The 20,826-nt window shown below is 35.6% G+C and overlaps 3 protein-coding genes across 3 annotated transcripts; 2 read left to right on the top strand and 1 right to left on the bottom strand.

The window, feature by feature from the left end:
- The first annotated feature begins 223 nt into the window (after positions 1 to 223).
- Positions 224 to 2,010, top strand: LOC110704706 (protein YLS3-like). Its single transcript, XM_021882518.1, has 3 exons — positions 224 to 653; positions 1,187 to 1,255; positions 1,682 to 2,010. The coding sequence occupies exons 1-3, from the start codon at positions 266 to 268 to the stop codon at positions 1,810 to 1,812; spliced, it is 588 nt and encodes a 195-aa protein (XP_021738210.1). The 5' UTR covers positions 224 to 265; the 3' UTR covers positions 1,813 to 2,010.
- A 1,547-nt stretch (positions 2,011 to 3,557) lies between these two features.
- LOC110704676 (DEAD-box ATP-dependent RNA helicase 35-like) lies at positions 3,558 to 5,126 on the bottom strand. Its single transcript, XM_021882495.1, has 4 exons — positions 5,083 to 5,126; positions 4,605 to 4,846; positions 4,437 to 4,517; positions 3,558 to 3,724 (listed from the first exon to the last, which is right to left on the bottom strand). The coding sequence occupies exons 1-4, from the start codon at positions 5,124 to 5,126 to the stop codon at positions 3,558 to 3,560; spliced, it is 534 nt and encodes a 177-aa protein (XP_021738187.1).
- A 2,617-nt stretch (positions 5,127 to 7,743) lies between these two features.
- Positions 7,744 to 8,884, top strand: LOC110704675 (DEAD-box ATP-dependent RNA helicase 35-like). Its single transcript, XM_021882493.1, has 2 exons — positions 7,744 to 8,297; positions 8,782 to 8,884. Exons 1-2 carry the CDS (start codon positions 7,744 to 7,746, stop codon positions 8,882 to 8,884), a joined length of 657 nt encoding a protein of 218 aa, XP_021738185.1.
- The last annotated feature ends 11,942 nt before the right edge of the window (positions 8,885 to 20,826 follow it).

Below are 20,826 nucleotides of genomic sequence, written 5' to 3'. Positions count from 1 at the left end.
TCCATATAGGAAGCTTAAGGAAAAACAAAACTTTATTTGATTTAGGTGTTATGGTATACCTATTTGTACAAGACATTTCACATTATAAGATGATTTTTTTCCCTGAATCTCACGTTATTTTAACTTGAGGGGTGAGACTTGTAGTTTTCTATTACTATTTTACTAATTCTATTGCTTTCTGCCAGGTGAAAAGAACTGCTTTTAGTAGCTACAAAATTGTGGCATACAATCATGCATTCGGAACAAAAAAGAGCTCTATATATTAATGTTATGGCCAAATTTAACACATCAAGAAATTAATCAATCATTTCAAAAAATGAGTTTAATGAAGCTTAATCAAGCTACATTTCTGTTGCTAGTACTAGCAACAATGCTAGCTTTTGTGAGCTCGGACTTCAGCAAGGACAAGGATGAATGTCAACAACAACTAGTCAGTCTTTCATCTTGCCTCAACTATGTAACCGGCGAGGTAAAAGCGCCATCTTCGCAGTGCTGCACGGTCTTGTACAAGAAGCTAAATATTACCAAAAAGTGTCTATGCATACTTGTTAAGGATCGAAATGAGCCTACCCTCGGCCTTAAGCTCAATGGAACTCTTGCTCTTAGGCTTCCTTCTATGTGTCATACTGTTTCGAGTTCCTTGGACTGCATAGGTATGTAACCAGCTTAGCCGGCTCATTGATAAATTCTATCTCACTCGAATTGTTTCTCTGATATATACTCATACACATCGTCGTAGATTATTAGCATCATTTTGACTTTTTGCATTATTTACATGCTTCACTTTGATTTATTTTTTTATTTTTTATTTTTAAATGCGGAGTATGTGAAAACAAATGTTACGGAATAGTATATAAGTATTGTCTTAAATGTACCAATCAAAGCTTGGTGGAGTTGGTGGAAAGCTTACCTTGTGACTTTGAGGTCACAAGTTTGAGCTCCACCAACAACATTTGCTTGTAAGTAGGGGGATTCCCTTACCTCCCCCCTCTACTCTCAAGTTTGACTTGCGAAATTGGGCTGGCTTAACCGCTTAATCTGTGAGAGGTCACTAGCAAGATGTTTGAACTCATGTACTTGAATAAATTTGGTGTGATCCTTCATATGTGTTTATAACCTCATTCATGATATTGAGGTCGCACACTTCATACGTTACGTTTACCTTCTTTTTGTTGTTTTGGCGCAGGTCTCCTTAAGTTGAACCCTAAATCTCCTGAAGCTCGGATTTTCATTGAATCGGCCAATATTACTGGAGGTGATAATTGCTACGAGTACTACATTATCATTAAATAAAGAGTGACATTGTTTGAAACATCATGGTTATAACCAAGAAAATGATAAACATAACCCTTAGGCCATGTGTGAGCCAAAAAAGATTTATGACAATAAAAAAAAACGTAATTACACTAATTTGCGCATGATTTTATCATAAAATTTCTCAAATTATTCTTAATAGCTACATATATCATTATCCAATCAAAGGAAGTAAATTATTCTCATTACCTTAATTTTTTTATTCTACTTTGACTAACAATACTTCGGTACAATTTATCTTCCAATATGAGACTTTTATTAAAGGACAGAAGTAATAACAATTTTATGGAGTATTTGACACGTACTTGAGTGTTAAATTAAACCTCAAAATTTGCTGAATATATGACTCTTTTGGTGCTTCTTGCAGCTGATGCTACTGGTAAGGATCCCACAAGTTACAGCTCCAATGGCGGAAAGCTGAATATATGGCGTAAAATGATGATATTTGACGCATTTTTTCTTACGTGTTTCTTTTCGATGTTTTTATTCAATCTGTAGCCGAGTACTTAAGCTATTCCAATCTCTGAATGTTGTATTGTTGTGTTTATATACGTTTCCCTGTTAAAGTAAACTATTGTACTCAATATTATTGACACAACTAATTATGAATTTGTAATAGTTAATAAGATACCTAACATATTTAACTGAGGAAGGCTTGATTTACTTGGTAAGATTTTTACCTCATATTTTGTTTAAGGATTTGAAGTGTACGACCCGTAACAATTGGATTCATTGTAAAATTACATTAAAACAGGATCGATGTATGATACATGTCAATTTTTGAAGATATACCATATACACTAAAATAAAATTGTCATATTGTTTCAAAAACATATTTAAACACAAAAGACTTTATAATTGTTGGATTATTTAGAGTGTTGTAGTGGAGAGATCGCTCCACTTGTTAGCGCGCTCGTGAAAGACAAGCGCGGACCGCTCCAAAAGCGCGACAAAATCGCGCTTAGTATCTGGAAAATCTGTCAAGTTTTGGAGGCGCGCCCGCGCCATGGTTTGGCGCGACCCGCGCCTAAACCGCGCCTAAATCGCGCAAGGTTTCTGGAAATTTGGTTTTTTGGAAGAACGAGGAGGAGCGCCCGCGCGCAGGGGTGGCGCGCCAACGCGGCTGTGGTGGCGTGCCCGCGCCTCCTCGCTCGTCTTCGGTTTTTGCGGTTATTTCCTATATATCGTATCGATGCTTTCGTTTTTTCGAAATATAGAACAAAATATTCCTCTCTAAAAAAAAACTCTCTCTTATCTACAATTTTATTGAAGAATCTTGCAAACTCTTCTTTAATTCTCCATCATTAAGTTTATAGTTTGAGAATTTAATCATCTTATCACACATCTTTATGCTTAGAGTGTGGTGTTGGCTATTGTATCTCAAAGTGAGTTTCCGGTTTCAACCCAAGCACCGTGGTGGGGGGAAATTATCACTTTAGGAAAGTGTATACACGCCTTAGTCAAGTATCCGGTATAGAAGACTCACGTGGTCATTGTTTTTATCATGTTCTTGGTGGATTTCGGCTTGGAGAGAGGCAAGTAAAGAATCTTTCACATTAGTGTTATTTTGCTGTAAATTCTGAATTATATTGTTAATTTAGTGCTTGGTTTGTGATAATACGTTAAGTATTTGGTGTTGTATATTTTATTGAAATCTATACACATTCTAGGGTTTGTCCACCATTGTTATTTGATTCTAGTTGTGTAGAATCAAAGTAGTAAACGCTAACAATAATCAATTATGAAATTTAAGTTTGTTTTCTTTGAAAAGTTATATTGTTGTTCATACAATAACACGGAGAATTAACCGGCCAAAATCTAGTAAATATCTAAAATCAATTAATTTGGATCATCTTTCTCTCTTCATCTCTCAAAAGTAATATTGATATTGTTATACAACATAAACTATCGTGAAACATTGAGCTTCATACATGTATTATAAAGAACATAAGATTTCAAGCATACCAACGGGGAGTAAACATCAAGATGTAAAAAAATACAAGAAAACTAAGAAAATTGAGCAGAGAAAAGCATCAGATTTCTCCTCTATAGCCCCCACCACCAAAATAATCCTTTCTCGAATTAACAAGCTATTGTGTCTTATGATGCTCCAATTTTGGGCAATTTTGGATCCTGTGACAAAGCCGCTCACAATACGAACACCCTTGGACTCCACTTACATTTTATTTACGAAACTGCCACTGTAAGAAACAAAAATGTTTCTCGCAGTGAGTAACAGAGATTTACTGCTCTAAATCATCTATTGGGTCATCAAGTTCAGCCAATACTGGTGGTATTCTCAGCTTGGCTTCTTGCAAAAGATGCTTCAAATCAAGCAGTGTAGTCTCACTCTGGTTTCTATTTATGAATGTTGTCGCAATTCTTGTTTTCCCACATCTTCCTGTCCGACCTATACGATGGACATAATTCTCAATCTCAGCAGGCATGTCATAGTTGTGAAAGGATTAAGCGAATGTGCTAGCTAGTTTGCGATTAACGACAATTAACAACAACGAAGACAGAAAAACAAGTAAACGAGACAAGGAGAATTTACCGTGGGAAACCGGAGAACCGGGAGAAAAACCCACCAATCCACTATGGAGTAACAATTTTGATGAAGATTAATGTAGTTTAAAAGTTTTCAATCACCATGAAAGTTCCACCCCAAACTCACCCTCTCAAACACTCAAACCCTAAGTGTTTGGGTTTACATTGAGGCTCTCTCTCTACATCTTTTCCTTCATCCTCTTGCTCTCTCTCCAATGAAAAAACATGATCATATATAGTGCAAGAAGATCAACGGCTAAGATTACATCCCGAGCGAAATAAAAAAAATTGCAGCGTTGGAACAGGGGGTCGATGGTTCGACCGAACCTACCAAGAGTTCGATCGAACTTCAAGTGGTTCGGTCACACTTCCTCTTTGGTTCGACCGAACCTCCTCTAGAAGTCAAAAGGCTGCATAGTCTTTTTCAAATCCAGGTTCGACCGAACTTTTCAAAAGTTCGGTCGAACTCCCGCACTGTGCGGACAGTTCTTTGTAAAACGGCCATAACTCCCTCGATTCTTGACCAAATCGAGCTTATGACCTTTCGTTGGAAAGCTCTTGAGACGAGCTATCACCTCCAACTTGAATCATCTCAATACCACTTCTATATATTGAGATATGTCCATTTGAAGTCAGCCCTTTGCCATTCACCATTGCTTAACACCAAGCAATAGCCCATAGTTTAAAATCCTAAGCTATGCACCCCCTTTGCCTTCTTGAACCGTTCTCCACACTTCTCATACCCAACAAGTTGATAACATACTCCACTTCTTGAATGACGTCAAGATTAGCAGCCCCAGCTCTACCAACATTAACAACAATAGGCTTAACCAATGCACTTCTAGCAAAATTCTGGATCTTTGTTGGCATAGTAGCAGAGAAAAGGATTGTCTGCCTCTGAGCTTTAAAATGGTCAAAGACTTCTCTGATGTCATCCTCAAATCCTAAATCGACTAGTCGATCAGCCTCATCCAAGCATAAATATCTGAGGAAAAAAAAAAACTGTTAGGGCCTCAATAGAGAATAGTTGTCATAAAAGCAAAAGGACAATCAACTTATGCTACACACACACACACACACACACACACACACACATATATGATCATATGAGACCACCTCCCTTATGTGAGAACCCTATTATATGTGAAGACATATTACAACCGTTGGATCAATTGCATCCATTGGCTACAATTTATCCCAATCAAATGTAATTTCATATACAATTTTCCAGTGTTCTCACTCTCCTCCTTCATTCGACGCTCCATTTTTCTCTCTCCTCCTTCAATTTCTCTGTGCCCTTCTTACTGCTCTCTTCCTTTGCTTTGATTCTTCATCAATTCTGCTTCTAACTTCATTGATTCTTTGTCAAGGTAATTTTCGTTGATTTTAGTTTGATTTTCGTTGATTAAAGTTTGATTACTTAAGGTTTTTGTCAATTTTTTTGCGATTTTTGATTCAATTTCCGTTCAATTTTTTTTCCTGGCGTTTTCTATATTTGAGTACTTATTAGATGATTTTAGTTTTAATTTTGCTTCATTGATTCTTTATCAAGGTAATTTTCGTTGATTTTAGTTTGATTTTATCAATTTCAAATGTAGTACATATTTAATTGATGCTCTTCTTATTTAAAATTCCCCAAGATTGTATTGAGTCTCAGCTTCTAGCTTCTAGGTGTTCTGACATTTTCAGCATCAATTTCTACAGTTGTATTGATTGTGAGTTGTCTTACATGTGTCAATAAGTTTTGTTTCCTATTGATGTATAAGGTTTGTTGTCCTCATGGTGCCTTTGAACATTGGCTGGTTTGGGTGTTTTAGGATGTTACTCTATTTTTCTTACTATATGATATTTGACCTTTGATCTCTGGTTCAATATATGATCAAATGGATAACAGTTATTAAATAAACAAAGGTATCCTGTTAGTGAACTGCCTTGCAGCAGCTTAAGCTAATTACTTATAGTATAATTTCAATTCCCATTTTCAAATTTGAATTAATAGAATGTTTTTTAATTGTCGAATACATAAACTTGTGCCTAATACCTCTCTGTCTAGTCACTCACATAGTCATGTATGTCAACATGTCTTTATTTTTTGACACTCAGTGGGCGCTTCAACATCTTCAATTAAAGAAGCTGAGAGTGATGTCCTCAAAGCATTGTCTCAAATCATAGATCCAGACTTTGGAACCGCCATTGTTTCTTGTGGCTTTGTGAAGGATCTACAAATTGATGAAACTTCAGGAGAGGTCATCTAAATAATATTGTGCTCTTGTAACTTTGTAATTTATCATTATTTTCTGATCTCTGAACCTCTGATTTCAGGTGTCATTTCGCTTGGACCTTACAACCCCAGCCTGTCCAGTCAAGGACATGATAAATTAATTCCATGTTACAAATTTGATTGTTGCTGATGTATGTTCTGGTGTCATATTTTTTCCTTGGAGCATTTTTGTAGATGTTTGATATGTCATGTAGAACTATCATAATTTATTGCCTTAATTCTATATAGTATACACTAACCTCTAACTGACTCTACACCGCCTATTGCCTTGTAATGTGTGTTTGGGCTTCAATCATTATGCATTAATACGGGGTATATAATTGTTGTGTTTTTGCAGTTTGAGTAGAAAGCAAATGAGGAGGTGGCAGCACTTCCCTGGGTTAGAAAAGTGAATGTCACGATGTCTGCCCAACCTGCTAAACCAGTTTTTGGGGGAGATCTTCCAAAGGGCTTGCAGACAATTTCAAACATTCTGGCTGAAAACAATAAGTGAACATGGACTTTGAAGTTCCTATACCTTCTGAACAACAGAATTATCTATTTGGTTGTAAGTAAAATTTGGTTAGTTGTCAGGAATGAATGTAACAATATTGATATTAGGAAACACATTTTATATTGATAAAATGTACAAATAATTTTTTGCTCATTTATCAAATGAGCAAATAATTTTTTGCTCATTTATCAAATGAGCAAATAATTTTTTGCTCATTTATCAAATGAGCAAACAATTATTTGCTCATTTAAATGAGCATTAAATAATTATTTGTTCATTTGTCAAATAAGCAAATAATTTTTTGCTCATTTATCAAGTGAGCAAAAATGTGCAAATAATTTTTGCTCATTTATCAAATGAGCAAAAGAATTCAATGCTCTTTTGTCAAATGAGCAAACTATTTAATGCTCATTTGTCAAATGAGCAAATGATTCTTGCTCATTTTGTCAAATTAATGCTCATTTGTGAGTGTGTTTGAATGTTTTAAATACGTTAGCCTACTAGCTCGAGTGTAGAGCATTGTGCAAATGCACAAAAGATGTGGGTTCAAATCCCACGTAGGTTCATTTATGTAATTTGGAGACACAAGTTTGTAGTGTGAGCAAAGAAATAAGCAAAGAAATGAGCAAACTACACTCAATTAGTCTAGAAACTCATAAACCTAAAAGAAGTATATTTGGGGATATTAGAGAAAAATAAGGGTGGTTTTGAGAATTTGAGGAAGATTTTAATTTGATATGCCATGTTTAAACATTACAATTTCAGTTGCATATCCCCTGTTACAAGATTGGTGTTCTTACTCATATTCCTCCAAAATTATATAATTGGCGTCCCGCATGATTAATTAGTTCTTCTTGCGTATCGCGTGTTGATGAATATTGATCATCAATTCATTATAGCTTAGCAAAAGAAAGATGGTGATATTTGCTTTTTTTGGTACAAAATATGTGCACAGAAAACATCTGAGCAAATTGTCCTACAAGAAAAGGAAATGATTGAGAATCTTTCAGACAAGAAATCCCTGATGTCGGTTCGTGAGCTGGCAAAAGGTATAACATAAACAGAGCCTCTTTGGACTGGGTGGAAACCTCCCTTAGCCATAAGGAAGATGTCGAAGAAGCATTGTGACACCATTCGGAAGCAATGGCATATTATTGTTGATGGTGATGACCCTCCGCCGCCTATCAAGACTTTTAAGGAGATGAGATTTCCTGAACCTGTATTGGAGGAGTTAAAATCGAAGGGCCTTTTTCAACCCACACCAATCCAAGTGCAAGGGCTTCCTGTTATTTTGTCTGGCAGAGACATGATTGGTATTGCATTTACTGGTTCGGGGAAGACATTGGTTTTTGTCTTGCCCCTCACAATGTTGGCCCTGCAGGAAGAGGAAATGATGCCTCTTGAACATGGAGAAGGCCCGTTTGGGCTTGTAGTTTGCCCTTCTAGGGAGCTCGCGAGGCAGACTTACCAGGTTGTGGAGCAGTTTCTGATTCTGCTAAAGAAGGATGGATGGCCAGAACTGAGACCATTACTGTGCATTGGAGGGGTGGATATGAAATCACAATTGGACGTTGTTAAGCAGAGTCTTCATATAGTTGTTGCCACTCCAGGGAGGCTCAAGGATATGCTTGCCAAGAAGAAAATGAATCTGTATAACTGCAGGTAAGATTTTGATTTTTTTTTTTTTTTTTTTTTTAATTCCTGTAACAATATCCTCCGGTGTTGTGTGTTTTATACTTGCTGCTGAATACCCACTTCCCTCTATTCACCCTTGAAGTGAAACATATTACCATCTGTGAAGAGATGTCTAAAATAATTGATCGTAATTTTGTTGTTTGGATTTAGGTGCAGAGCTATGTAAGTGATTTGTCTTGCATCTGGTCATTCCCTTTGGGCCCTCTGGGGTAAGTGTTAGGGCTCAACTGTTGGCTGAAATTGAAATTTACGTTTACAAATTGGAGCATGGTTTTTCAGGGTCTTGCATGTGTAGTAAGGGCATGCTGAGATATCCCTAGTTGCTCTGTTGCTTGTAATTTTAGTGTTTTCTAAATTGCTGTCTAAATCAACGATCATGATCTGGTTTTTATGTTTGGATACTTTAAAATTTTAATATTTATGAAGGCTTTTTAAAACTTGTTAATGGCAGGTTTCGTGTTATCCACTCCCTCCTATTGTTTGTTATGTACATGCCCCCAACACCCTTCTTGCTTCTAGTTCTCTTTGAGGAAATCATTTATATTTATGTGTAGAATTACATAACAAATTGATGGTTAATCAACTTGTAGGTGTTTTCTGTTCAAATAAAGTTTATGGAGATGCTTAGATAGGCTCATAGGCCATAGGCATGTATCTCTTGTTCATATTTTCTGGATAAGATAAGAGCTTTGGTCAAATGATCAAACTAATTCTTGGTTGTTTGTTATTTTTAACGTCCTATTGTGGTTGCACACTATTTGGATAAAAATTGAAATCTAATCCAATCCAAACTAAATTAATTTGGATCCGTTATTTTTTTTTCCAAAAAAATATTATATTCCCGGATCAGATCAGATTGGTTTGGATTAAAATAACCCAAACAAAAAATTATATTAGAAGTCTAAAATATTTTTTAAAGCTACTTAAATTTAATAACATATACACCACAATAAGCTTAACTAAACTAGACTATTTTAGTCCTCCCTAAGGCATATTTCAAGATTGTAGAGTGTATGACCAATGTAGACCAATTTGTAATATTCAATTTTATTTTATTTTATTATTTTTAACTTGCATTATTAAAAAAAAACATGAATTGTGCACCAATATAGACCAATGCCCCCCCCCCCTAAAAATGGTAGTTTATTATATTTGAATTTTATATTGGATTAAAACTATCAAAAAATAATTGAGATTGGATCGGATTGGATTTCGGAAAAATTTGGATCAGATTAAACTCGACCTTTCAAAATGAAATTTCAATTCAAACTAGTTATTAGCTCGGACAATGCCCCGATTCACTATAAATTTGTAAGTTTGTATGTTCAATTTTTATATGTTCAGCAATATTTATAAGTGAATAAAATATAAAAGTAATAAATTTAAGATTATATGGGTGCCAATTTTTATTCGTTTTATTTTACATGATAAAATAGTAACTTATCTAAATATTACGGAGTACTTTGTATAATTGATTGGCTGGTATTGAATCTATAAAATTAGCATTTAAATAATCAACAACCATTAATTTGTGATTAATGTCTTACAAATTAAATTAAAAAAAATACTTAAAAAAAGAAAGTTCTTGTTTGTAGTTCTTAGAGGAAAAAAATTTGTGAGTGTTGTTCCATAATTTTTGGTTCTATTTATATAGATATTTCATTTTATTACTAAAATATTAATTTTCTTTTCAAAGTATCCAATATATAAATAGAAATATCTTTATTTTAACTTCTCACCACATACCTCTAAAAGTCTAATCTTTATATTCAATGAATTTCATATAAAATAATATATTAGACCTTGTTCACTTCACCTTAAAAAAAAAAAACTTCCTCCGTTAATTGTTAATTGCAAAAAAGGGGGTGTGTGCGAAACTGACATATAAAGTCGTATCACCTAATCAAAAGTGATTCCTAAATACCTCTAACTAATATAGATAAGGATGTAGGGTCGAATCCACAGGGAAACAACGTTCTTTTAATTCTAATCTATTATAATCCGAATTATTAGGGAACAAATAAGATTGTGGGAAGTATATTATGACAAAAATTAATAAGGGGGCAATCAATAATAAAAGCCCTAGGGTCACAGGTTCACCAATAATTAATACTCTGGGATAAAACATAACAATCAACGATTGACATTGCAAACATAACATGATTAACAGGCTCTCGCAATTTATTAATCAACATAGATTTAACATGCTCTCGCAATTTACTAGACCTAAATTCCTATTGAAAATAGCCTTTAATATCAAATTAACATCTGCTCGATTAATCAATTCAATATTGCTATACGTTTACAATCAAATCACACTTGCTCGTTCATAATCCAATTGCAAAGAATTAAAACAATTCAATAAGAAATTATCATGCAACATCAATAATCAATCAAAATAATTCATCCCTTCATATTAATTATGAATTCCCCAAGAACCCTAGAATTAAACTACTCGCACATAATTAAATCTAAACTAATCAAAGCAATTAAATTAAGCATAATTAAAGCAATAATAATAAAACTAATAAGAAAGCAATAACAAGCTACTATAAAAACAAAATAGATTAAACATAAAGTTAAAGATCCTCCAAACTAAATAAAGAAAAGCAATAATAAAAACTAAAAACTGTAGTTTGCGTAAAAAACCAAGAACTAAACTAAATTATGAAATTTAATCTAAAGAACAAAAATCTAATCTAAAACCTACTCCCCTAAAGTAGGGATGGCAATTCTAAATAGATATTCGCAAACCCGATTTACCCGAAATAAATAAATGGACGAAAATCCGCGTTAAATGGATGAAGGGAGGATGACAAATGAAGCGGGTGACGAATCGGGTCGGATTTGGGTGGAGCTCCGTTTCATCCGTCACCCGATCTGTCATCCGTTATCACCAGATTTTCCATCTATCCGTATAAATATAATTATTATTTTTTTCGCAATTTCATATATAGTACTATATATGTACGTATAGTTCTACAAAAAATTAAAAAAAAAATTCTAAATTTTATTTAATTTTATTTTTTAAAAAATATAAAACTAAAGCCCACCCCCCCCTCCCCCCCTCAATATACTGTACTATCACTACTATGTAACAATTGCAAGTAAGATCATAATTTTTTTATTTATTGATTATTGTTGTATTAAAGAATTGAGAGTTAATTAATACGAAGTAGTTTACTATTCAAGTTTAATATTGGCTAAAAGGTTTTTTTTTAAAAAAAATAAATAGATAGAGTAGGATTATAATTATCACCTGCTAAGCATTCAATCCACCCGTTTCACCCGCAGATGACGGATGGATCGGATGCGGGTGGAGCGGATGGTGGATTCAGGTGGATGCGGGTGAAGCTCCATCCGACCCGAATCCGATCCGTTGCCATTCCTACCCTAAAGCTACGTAACTCCTTCCTTTATATAACCAAGCAAATGGGCTTTTTACAAATCCCATTCAGAATAAAACTCCAAAAGCAGCCGACATTCCACTCTCACGACCGTTCGAGCCCGCCTTTTTTCAACGCCCAACAGCTGATCACTTGGGATTGGGCTTCCGTTTGCTTTAGGCCCAAAACTCCCTCTAATTCATTCTAGTAAATTGGATTGTCATACTTGTTTGGTCCATACTACTATCATGAACTTTCGTAGCCAACTTATTCCTTCAACTCGGTCTTAGGTTTAAAATATTCGGTAATAAAATACGATCAAACTCTAATATTTTTGTAGTGGCTCAATAACCTCGGGAATTATCATAATTCTGTAAATTCCTATAAAATAATACCAACTCTACAAAAACACTAGAAAACGTATATTAGTAAATAGTAATAAAAAATGCTCCGCAAAGCTCAAATAAGCATAATTATGACCATGGAACAAAGAATAAAAATACATATAAAATAGACTCATCAGAAACCAAAGGTAATGTTTCTTAACCATGATTACTGAAAAGTAAGGACATGTACTTAATATTAATCCAACAAAAATAACCACCACAATTAAACATAACCACCCAACACCACCACCCACGCCGCCACCACGAACCCAAAAACCACCACCATGAATCTAGAAACCACCACCATGAACCCAGAACGCACCACCACAAACCCAAAATCCACCCATGAATCCACCACTACGAACCCAGAAACCAACCATGAATCCACCACCACGAACCACTACAAGAAAACAGCTGGATTCCGACGGAAAAATTCCGTCGAAACATAGGAAATTCCGTCGGAATCAAGCCTTCCGACGGAATTCCGTCGAAATTACTCTGTCGTAGCACCCTTTGTAGGAAACTCGACCTTTTCCGACGGAAATTCCGTTGGAAGGCGTTCATCCGACGGATCCAATTCTGTCGGCGCTGATTTTGACTTTCATTGAAATTCCGCCACAAATTTCAGACGGAATTTTCTGTCGGAAGAGGAATATTCCGACGGAAATTTCCGTCGGAAAAGTCAATAAAAAAAATAAAAAATAAAAAAAACAGCCCTCCACCCCACCTGCCCAGACCACCCCCACCCACACCCAGCGCCACCAGCCTTCATCCCCACACACCACCAGCCCATCCCCTACCCCCCTACCCACCCACACCCCACCCCTTGCCCCCCTACTACCCCCCTACCCACCCACACCACCACTGCCCCCCTGCCCCTAAACCGGACCACCAGCCCACACCACCCACCTTAACCAACCAGTCCCCCTAACCCGTACCACCAACCCACACCACCCCACAACCACCACTCAAACCCGAAACCTTCCAAAAATACCACCACCACCACACCCTTACCTAGATCCATCTAACCCAGACCCACCAAACCCTAACCCCTAACCCGAACCCACCCATCACAACCGCCCAAAAACCACCCGCAATCACCCAAAAACCACCCACAACCGCTCAAAACCACAACCACAATCCAAGCAACGAACAATGTGTTAAATAAATATAAAAAAAAAAAAAAAAACATACCTTTAAATCGAGTTTTGCTTTGAATGTCACCTCGAATTTGGTTTAATATGGCCAAATTCGACCATGAAACCTCTAGATCTAGAGGTTTCATGGTCGAATTTGACCAAAAAAAACCATGAAACACCGCACCTCATGCTGCGCCACCTTAACCCACCAGACGGAAATAACGAGAGAATGAAGGAGGAAAGAAGGAGAACGGAGAAGAAGGAGGACGAAAAGAGAATGAAGGAGAACGGAGAAGAAGGAGAAGGAAAAGAGAATGAAGGAGGAAGAAGGAGAACGGAGAAGAAACAGTGAAAGAAAGAAGGAGAACAGACAAAGGGAAGAGAAGAGGAGAGAGAAAGAGAAGGAGAAAGGGGAAGGAGAGTGGCGGAAATGAGGGAGGGGGGTTTGGGCTGTTTTAGGGTTTGGGTTTTGAAGGGTTCTCTAATTTTATTTTATTTTTTTTAATTAAGATTCCGACGGAAATTCCGTCGGAACATTTAGGACTTCCGAGGGAATATTCCGTCGGAAATTTTCGACGGATTTTTATTCTGCCGGAAATTAAACTTTCTGACGGAATATTCCGTCGGAAGCCTATTGTTCCGAGGGAATTAATTTCCGTCGCAAGAATTCCGATGGATTTTCCGTCGTAATGTACCTTTCCGACGGAATTTTCTAACAGACCCTAATTCCGTCGGAAAGTTCAAATTTTCCGACGGAATTTAGGTCCGTCGGAACGATTCCGTCGGAATACGGCCTATTTCTAGTAGTGAACCCAGAATCCACCACCACAAACCTAGAAACCACCCATGAACCCAGAAACCACCCACGAATCTACCACCACGAACTCAAAAACCACCCACGAACCCACGAATCCACCACTAGGAACCCAAAAACCACCCATGAACCCACGATCCACCACCCATGAACCCAGAAACCACCCACGAACCATGATCCACCACCCACGCGAACCACAAACCCACCAAACCACCAGCCACGAATCACCCGCACAACCCCCATAACACAGATCTGAAATTGAATAACTAAAAGGTGGTCTTCTTCTTCAATTGATGAGAATGGGTTGAAAGAGGATAGAGAAATGGGGAAATGAGAGATGAAGAAGAAGGAGAGAGAAAGATAATGGGGATGAATCCGATTTTTGATTGGATGAGATAATTAAGTTAAATTATGGTTATAATGATTTGTAATTATGTATAGTATTACGTGCTAATAATTTTAAGTGAGGGTATTTTGGTCATTTTGGTAAAAAAAAAACTTACCGAAAATGGAAAGAAAATTTTTTGTTGCAATTAAAGCCTAGCATCCAAATATAGTAATTGTTGCAAATAACAATTAACGGAGCAAGTATTAAGTAAAAAAATTCAATTCAGTAAAAATAAGTTTGATTCAGTAAAATTCAGTAACTTTAAAGAATAAATATAATAGAAAATCAGTAAAAATAATTTCAGTTAAACAAAAATAATTTTAGTTGAGTAAAATTAATTTCAATTCAATAAAAATAATTTAAATTCAACAAAGATAATTTCAGTTCAGTAAAAATAATTTCAGTTCAGCAAAAATAAGGTGAAGTGTGCGGAACCTAAGTATCTTCATTTATTTTTATTGTTTTATCTAAAATATATTATATTGTCTAATTTGAACCTTTATATCATAATGAAAATATCTTTGTCATGCTCCTGTCTGCTACACATATTAAAAGTATACAAGACTCTACAATTGAGATAGTTATACTTAGGTCATGTTTAGTTCAACTTATTTTAACTTATTTCACATATTGTCTAAGTTGTTAATACATGCAAATTCTTCACAACAAAGCTGTAGTAGGACTGCATTGAACACCCGGACATTGTGCGCTCACATATAGCATTTGCACCATCACTGTCGAAAATATTGTTACTTCGTATATTATTAGTACGAAAAATCACTATATATAAAAAAAAATTACTTAACACATATCATTAGTATGTATAATACGCAATTTCAATATTATAAGCACATACAAATAAAAATAAAATACATATAGTACACATTCATATACATGTATGTAGCGGATTAATTAAAAAGTAATATCAAGCAAAATTTAGTCTAATGGTAAGATTTGTCACCTCACAACCAAAAGGTTGTGAGATCAAACGGTCAAACCCCACTAGAGGCAATTTGGGGTGGGGGTTCCCTCACTCTTCCCCTCACTCCCAAATTGTCTAGCTCGCTAACCCGGGTCGGGTTAGAGCTGGGCATGGGACGGGCCGGCACGGTAGCGGCCCGACACGACATGAGCCCGCTAGCAACACGGCACGAGGAACAAGGGGTGGGCCGTGGGTCGTGCCGTGAACAAAAAAATTAAAATTCGGCACGAGCCCGCGGACTGAACGAACTTTTAGCCCGCCAGGACGACCCATAATAATAAAAATAATTAAAAAAATCTATAAATAATAAAAATAAAAACAATAAAAAGAAATATTATAAAAATAAAAATAATAAAAAGAACCATAATAATATAAAGAATTATAAATAATAAAAATAAAAATAATGGGTTGGCCCGCGGCCCGACACGACCTCGCCCACCAGTCACGTGGGCCATGTCATGCCGTGGGCTAGGTGTGCCATTTGGTGGATCGGCACGGCACGGCCTGCCATCACCCAGGCCCGGCACGACCCTCCTCCTGGCACAGTCAGCAACGGTCCGACATGGCACGATGCCCAGCTCTAGGTCGGGTTGACCTGTGATAGGTTTTGGTCTGGTAGGACCCTTCTCCTTATCATAAAAACAGAAATAAATAAATAAAAAGTAATACCTGCGGCAAGGAAGAAAAATTATGTTAATTAAATGTGCTTCCTCCCCATTTTTCTTTCAATTTAGACCCAATAAACTTCCGTGTGTACTTTGGTATGTAATTAAATGCAAAAGTTTTTGTGAGTATCCCAATATTTTTGGTTCTATTTATACAAAGAGAAGTTATTGAGTGTGGATGCCCGCACGCAAATTTTCGTGCGACTGGCTTAGCTGATATGTTTTACTTGTTGGCTGATATGTTTCATGTGTTGGCTGATATGATTTTTGTGTTGGTTAATATATTTTTTTTGTTAGCTGTTTTTTTCTTTTCCTTTGTTGGCTGATATCAGACATCATTTGGCTTATATGTTTCTTTAGTTGGTTGATACATTTATTTTGTTTGCTGATATGCATATTTTAATTGTTGGCTAATATGTTTAATTTTGTTGGCTGATATGTTTATTTTGTTGGCTTACCTATTGCTTTTGTTTACTGATATCATCCTTTTGTTGGCTGATATGTTTCATTTGTTGGCTGATATATTCATTCGATTGGCTGATAAGTATTTTGTTGGCTGATATATTCTTCTTGTTGGCTGATATGTATCTTTTGTTGGCTGATACGTTTTTATTAATATTTTTAATGTTGATTGATATCAAACATGAATTGGCTGATCTGTTACTTGTATTGACTGATGTACAAAGTATATACAAGTACAAACTATTTTTATTTCATTCTCTCTCCTCTTTCCCCCTCTTCCTCTCTTTCCTTTTCTCTGTTTCTCCATATCCCCAATAAGAAATGAAACAAATAATTCCCCCAACTGCCGCCCAATATATAGCCACCATCAAACCACCACCGCTGATCCTCAATTGTCGCCCAACCCACGACCATCAGCGTTCACAAAATCGCACCACCTCCAACCGAAACCACCACCAAAGGCGTTGGTGGCCATCGCGACGATGACCGTAAGAAGGTCGTTCGTCAATTTGTCAAAGCAAACCTTCAATTCCCCGTCGATTGAATCAATCGTTTCCTAAAAAAAGGTCGTTACGCTCAACATCTTAGCTTCGCTTCCCCCGTTTACCTCGCTGCTGTCCTCGAATACCTTGCTGCTGAGGTACATTCAAATATTGTCTCCCTTTTTACCGAATTTTTTTGAATTTTTTTGGTTTTTATTTTTATTTTTTTGGGGTGTTGAATCTGAAATGGAGGTTGAAATTGTTGGTTTCAGGTGTTGGAGTTAGCAGGCAATGGAGGTTTAAGGTTGAATCTGAAATGAAGGATCAATTCCTCAGCGCCGCTCCCTTCTCGCCACACAAACACTTGGGTGCGGGTGCTCGCACCCAATAGTTTGTGTTATACAAATATTATTGCTCAATTTTTATATCAATATATTGGAAGAAACTCTTCCATTGATATATTATTTAGACTGCCAATTAAATTATTTGTTATTAGATTTATCTATTCAATCACAACATCAATTCTATAATAGTGCAAGTAGTTACTACATAATAATACTTATATCCCCTTTCCATATTTTTTGTTTATCATTATTCAACAACGTCTTTTTTTTTTTTTTTTTTTTTTTTTTTTTTTTTTTTTCAACGTCTCTTAATGATTTATATGTTGTAAAAATGTTGTCATATATTTATTAATAACAACGTCTTTTTTTTTTTTTTTTTTTTTTTTCAACGTCTCTTAATGATTTATATGTTGTAAAAATGTTGTCATATATTTATTAATAAAGTATTAAACCTATACAGAGGCTTCAATCATCAGTTTTAACTTTTGATTGGGTTAGACCTTTGACATGATGTTGGAGTTAGCGTGACAAAAAAGTCATGGGTTCAATTCTCATCCATCTCTCATTATCAATGTGAAAAATTTAGCCATAGATATTAGGAGATCATACTACATTCACACTTCAAACACAAAGAGTTCTTAAGTAAGCTAAAGAAGCGTCATAAAGTAGTATAAAATAAATTTTGGGCTCTAACTATCACCATAAACATTTGGTTAAGATAGTCCCTTGAATGTTTCATTTTTATGACCTAATATTCGGCAAGTAGCGTCGATATTTCTGCTTTTTTTTTGGCCTACATAATGTTGTCTTGACTAATATGTTTATGAATTTCATATTTAGACACTTTATGCATTGTTCATGCTAATTATTAGGATACATCACCTCTAAAATGAATTAAATTCTCCTCTCTCTTCTCTTCTAGGGTTTATAATTTTTTGCCGTATAAGCCGGAAATAGTTTAATTTCTTCGGAAGTTAGACTATTTCCAACCCTTTTTTCTTGTTTGTCTATAGCGTTGCATTTTAGGTTTTGATAAATCTACACAAGTAGTGTAGATAATCCCCCGTCTTCCTATTGTAGAGTTTCTCCCTATGGTGGAGTCGTTTATTTTTGTTAGTATATATAGTTGTTTGGTTTTTGTTAGAGTTTATATATGTGTCAAGGCTTATAAAAAAAAATCATGTTTACCCTATTATCAGTTTGTTGGTAAAAATTTGTTCAGGATCGCAGCGGTTGTCGAATTCTCAAATACGTTCAACCGAATCAGATAGTAATCATATTTACGGCTACAACAAATCGTTAAACCGTCTCTCCGAAAAGACTACATATTCAACGATGTATGCGAGGGATGTACCACAGTGCAAGATATTCTCAACGACCGTAAATTTGATGACGAAACCTTTATTGATTCTATTTTATTTGTTAATTTAGATTTTATTTGTAAATGTCGGATGACTTTTTATTAATGGATTGATTTTGTTGAAGAAAAAATATGCTAATTATTAGAATAATGATAGGTTGGAGCGAAGGAAACTTATGATTGCAATATATAACTTTTAAGTCATTTTTAGTACATAAAGATTGTATGCACTATCTATTTGCACTATGTTAATGACCTACAATCAAAGTTGTCTTTAATATATAAGGAGCCTGACAACTTATAACAAAATACGTATTCTATTATCTATTTATATTTGTCTTGCAAAATACAAATACTAAATAAATATTAGGCAAATAAATTTATATCCATTACTATTCTATAAAAATAAATAAAATTTATTATATAAAAACTAGTTTTATATCCGTGTGATGCCCGTGTAATTTATTAAATATTAAGATAAACTTTTTTTTTTATCTATATGCCAAATTTTAAAACATATTTGTGAAAAAAAGACATATAATTGCTCTTTTGATTTTGGATATTTTGATTAAAATACTATTGATTTTTGTAAGATCGCAATATCATTATATAAATTATACACTATATATATGAGAAAAATATCTATGTTATTCGAATTTGCTTCTCATGTATTAATGATCACTTGATAATCATATTTATAAAACAAAGAATATATTACCACCGCTCGTAAAGTTAAGTTGTGGGTAACTTTGGGAATGAGCTTATGCTATCTAATGTAGTTTTTTGTTATTTGTGTGTGTTTTTTTTAAAAAAACTATCTAATGTAGTTCTTGAAAGTGTCTCAAAGTAGCATGGTCAAAGCAATTCAAAGAAATCAGTTTGGATTTACACCTATTTTCATTTTATTGGATGATAATTTTAGGATGGGTTGTGATTTTAATGTTTTTTTATTTTTTATTTTTTTAGGATATTTTGAATTTTAACACCTGATAAAAACCCGAAAATGGTTTTTTACACCCCCAAAAAAAACTTTTATTTTAACACCTGACAAAAAATATAAAAATGGTTTTTACCACCATTTAACTGATTCCGTTTAAGAATTCGTTAAGTAGGTGCATGAGCCACGTGTCGCTTTCTTATTGGCCAAAAAATAAAAAAAATAAAAAAAAAATAAAAAAACCCAAAACTACCCAGCCACCCTAGCCCCACCGCCGCCCCACCACTGCAACCTTCTTCTTCAGCTTGACCCACAGCCGGCGACGTAACGGCCAGCGCACCACCTCCCCCCTCCCTCGCCGGCCGACCTAAACCCATCCCCACCCTTTTCCCGCGGCCTTAAACCACCCTAGCCCGACCACCGCCATCACCAAGCCCGAATATTTGGCCGTTGATTCGGCCACGAATTCGGCCATTAATGGCCGAAATCGGCCGGTTAAGGCCACTCAGCCCCAAAACCGATCGATTTCAGCCATTAATGGCCAAATTCGCCGGCTTTTTTGGGGAAGGAAGGTTGTTACCACCGCTTGGGCGCGATTTTCTGGGCGCGATTTTTAGTGGGGGTTCTCAAATTTCGGCTACGGGAAGCGAGGGTACGTCGAATTCCGGTGTTCAGAAAGGTCCGGTGGCGAAATCCGGTGACGAGGGGCTAGGAGAGGGTGGTTCAGGGGTTGGCCGGGAAGAAGGGCCACCGTTGGTGGCTGCATTCTGGTTGTTTGAGCTTTTTAAAAATAAATAGATTTTTTTTTATGTTTTTTTTTATTTTATTTTTATTTTTTGAAAACAAGTAAAATGGTGACACGTGTCACTGTAGACCCCACTTAACGGAATTTTTGGACGGAAACCGTTAAGTGGTGGTAAAAACCATTTTCGTAACATTTGTCTGGTGTTAAAATAAAACTTTTTTTTTTGGAGGTGTTAAAACCCATTTTCGGGTATTTGTCAGGTGTTAAAATCCAAAATATCCTATTTTTTATTATACTCATGTGTGATGGGCGGGTAATATGACTGTCCATATGGTAGCTAGATAGGAGATTGATATGAATTTAAAATACTTATGTACGATTGATTTTCCCCAAAGACTTCAAACTT

Source organism: Chenopodium quinoa, unplaced genomic scaffold (assembly GCF_001683475.1).
Source record: "Chenopodium quinoa cultivar QQ74 unplaced genomic scaffold, ASM168347v1, whole genome shotgun sequence".
NCBI classification, from domain to species: Eukaryota; Viridiplantae; Streptophyta; class Magnoliopsida; order Caryophyllales; family Amaranthaceae; genus Chenopodium; species Chenopodium quinoa.
Note: the sequence above shows the minus strand (reverse complement) of the source record. Positions and strands in the feature narration are given on the sequence as shown.

Excerpts from the sequence above, each read along its gene's own strand:
- LOC110704706 (XM_021882518.1), top strand. The coding sequence starts at position 266 with ATGTTATGGCCAAATTTAACACATCAAGAAATTAATCAATCATTTCAA. Across the intron at positions 654-1,186 it reads GAGTTCCTTGGACTGCATAG|GTCTCCTTAAGTTGAACCCT; the intron begins GTATGTAACCAG and ends GTTTTGGCGCAG. Across the intron at positions 1,256-1,681 it reads ATCGGCCAATATTACTGGAG|CTGATGCTACTGGTAAGGAT; the intron begins GTGATAATTGCT and ends TGCTTCTTGCAG.
- LOC110704676 (XM_021882495.1), bottom strand. The coding sequence starts at position 5,126 with ATGGAGCGTCGAATGAAGGAGGAGAGTGAGAACACTGGAAAATT. Across the intron at positions 4,847-5,082 it reads AGTGAGAACACTGGAAAATT|ATATTTATGCTTGGATGAGG; the intron begins GTATATGAAATT and ends TTTTTTCCTCAG. Across the intron at positions 3,725-4,436 it reads TGAGATGATTCAAGTTGGAG|GTCGGACAGGAAGATGTGGG; the intron begins GTGATAGCTCGT and ends TCCATCGTATAG.
- LOC110704675 (XM_021882493.1), top strand. The coding sequence starts at position 7,744 with ATGTCGAAGAAGCATTGTGACACCATTCGGAAGCAATGGCATATTATT. Across the intron at positions 8,298-8,781 it reads ATGAATCTGTATAACTGCAG|GTTTCGTGTTATCCACTCCC; the intron begins GTAAGATTTTGA and ends TGTTAATGGCAG.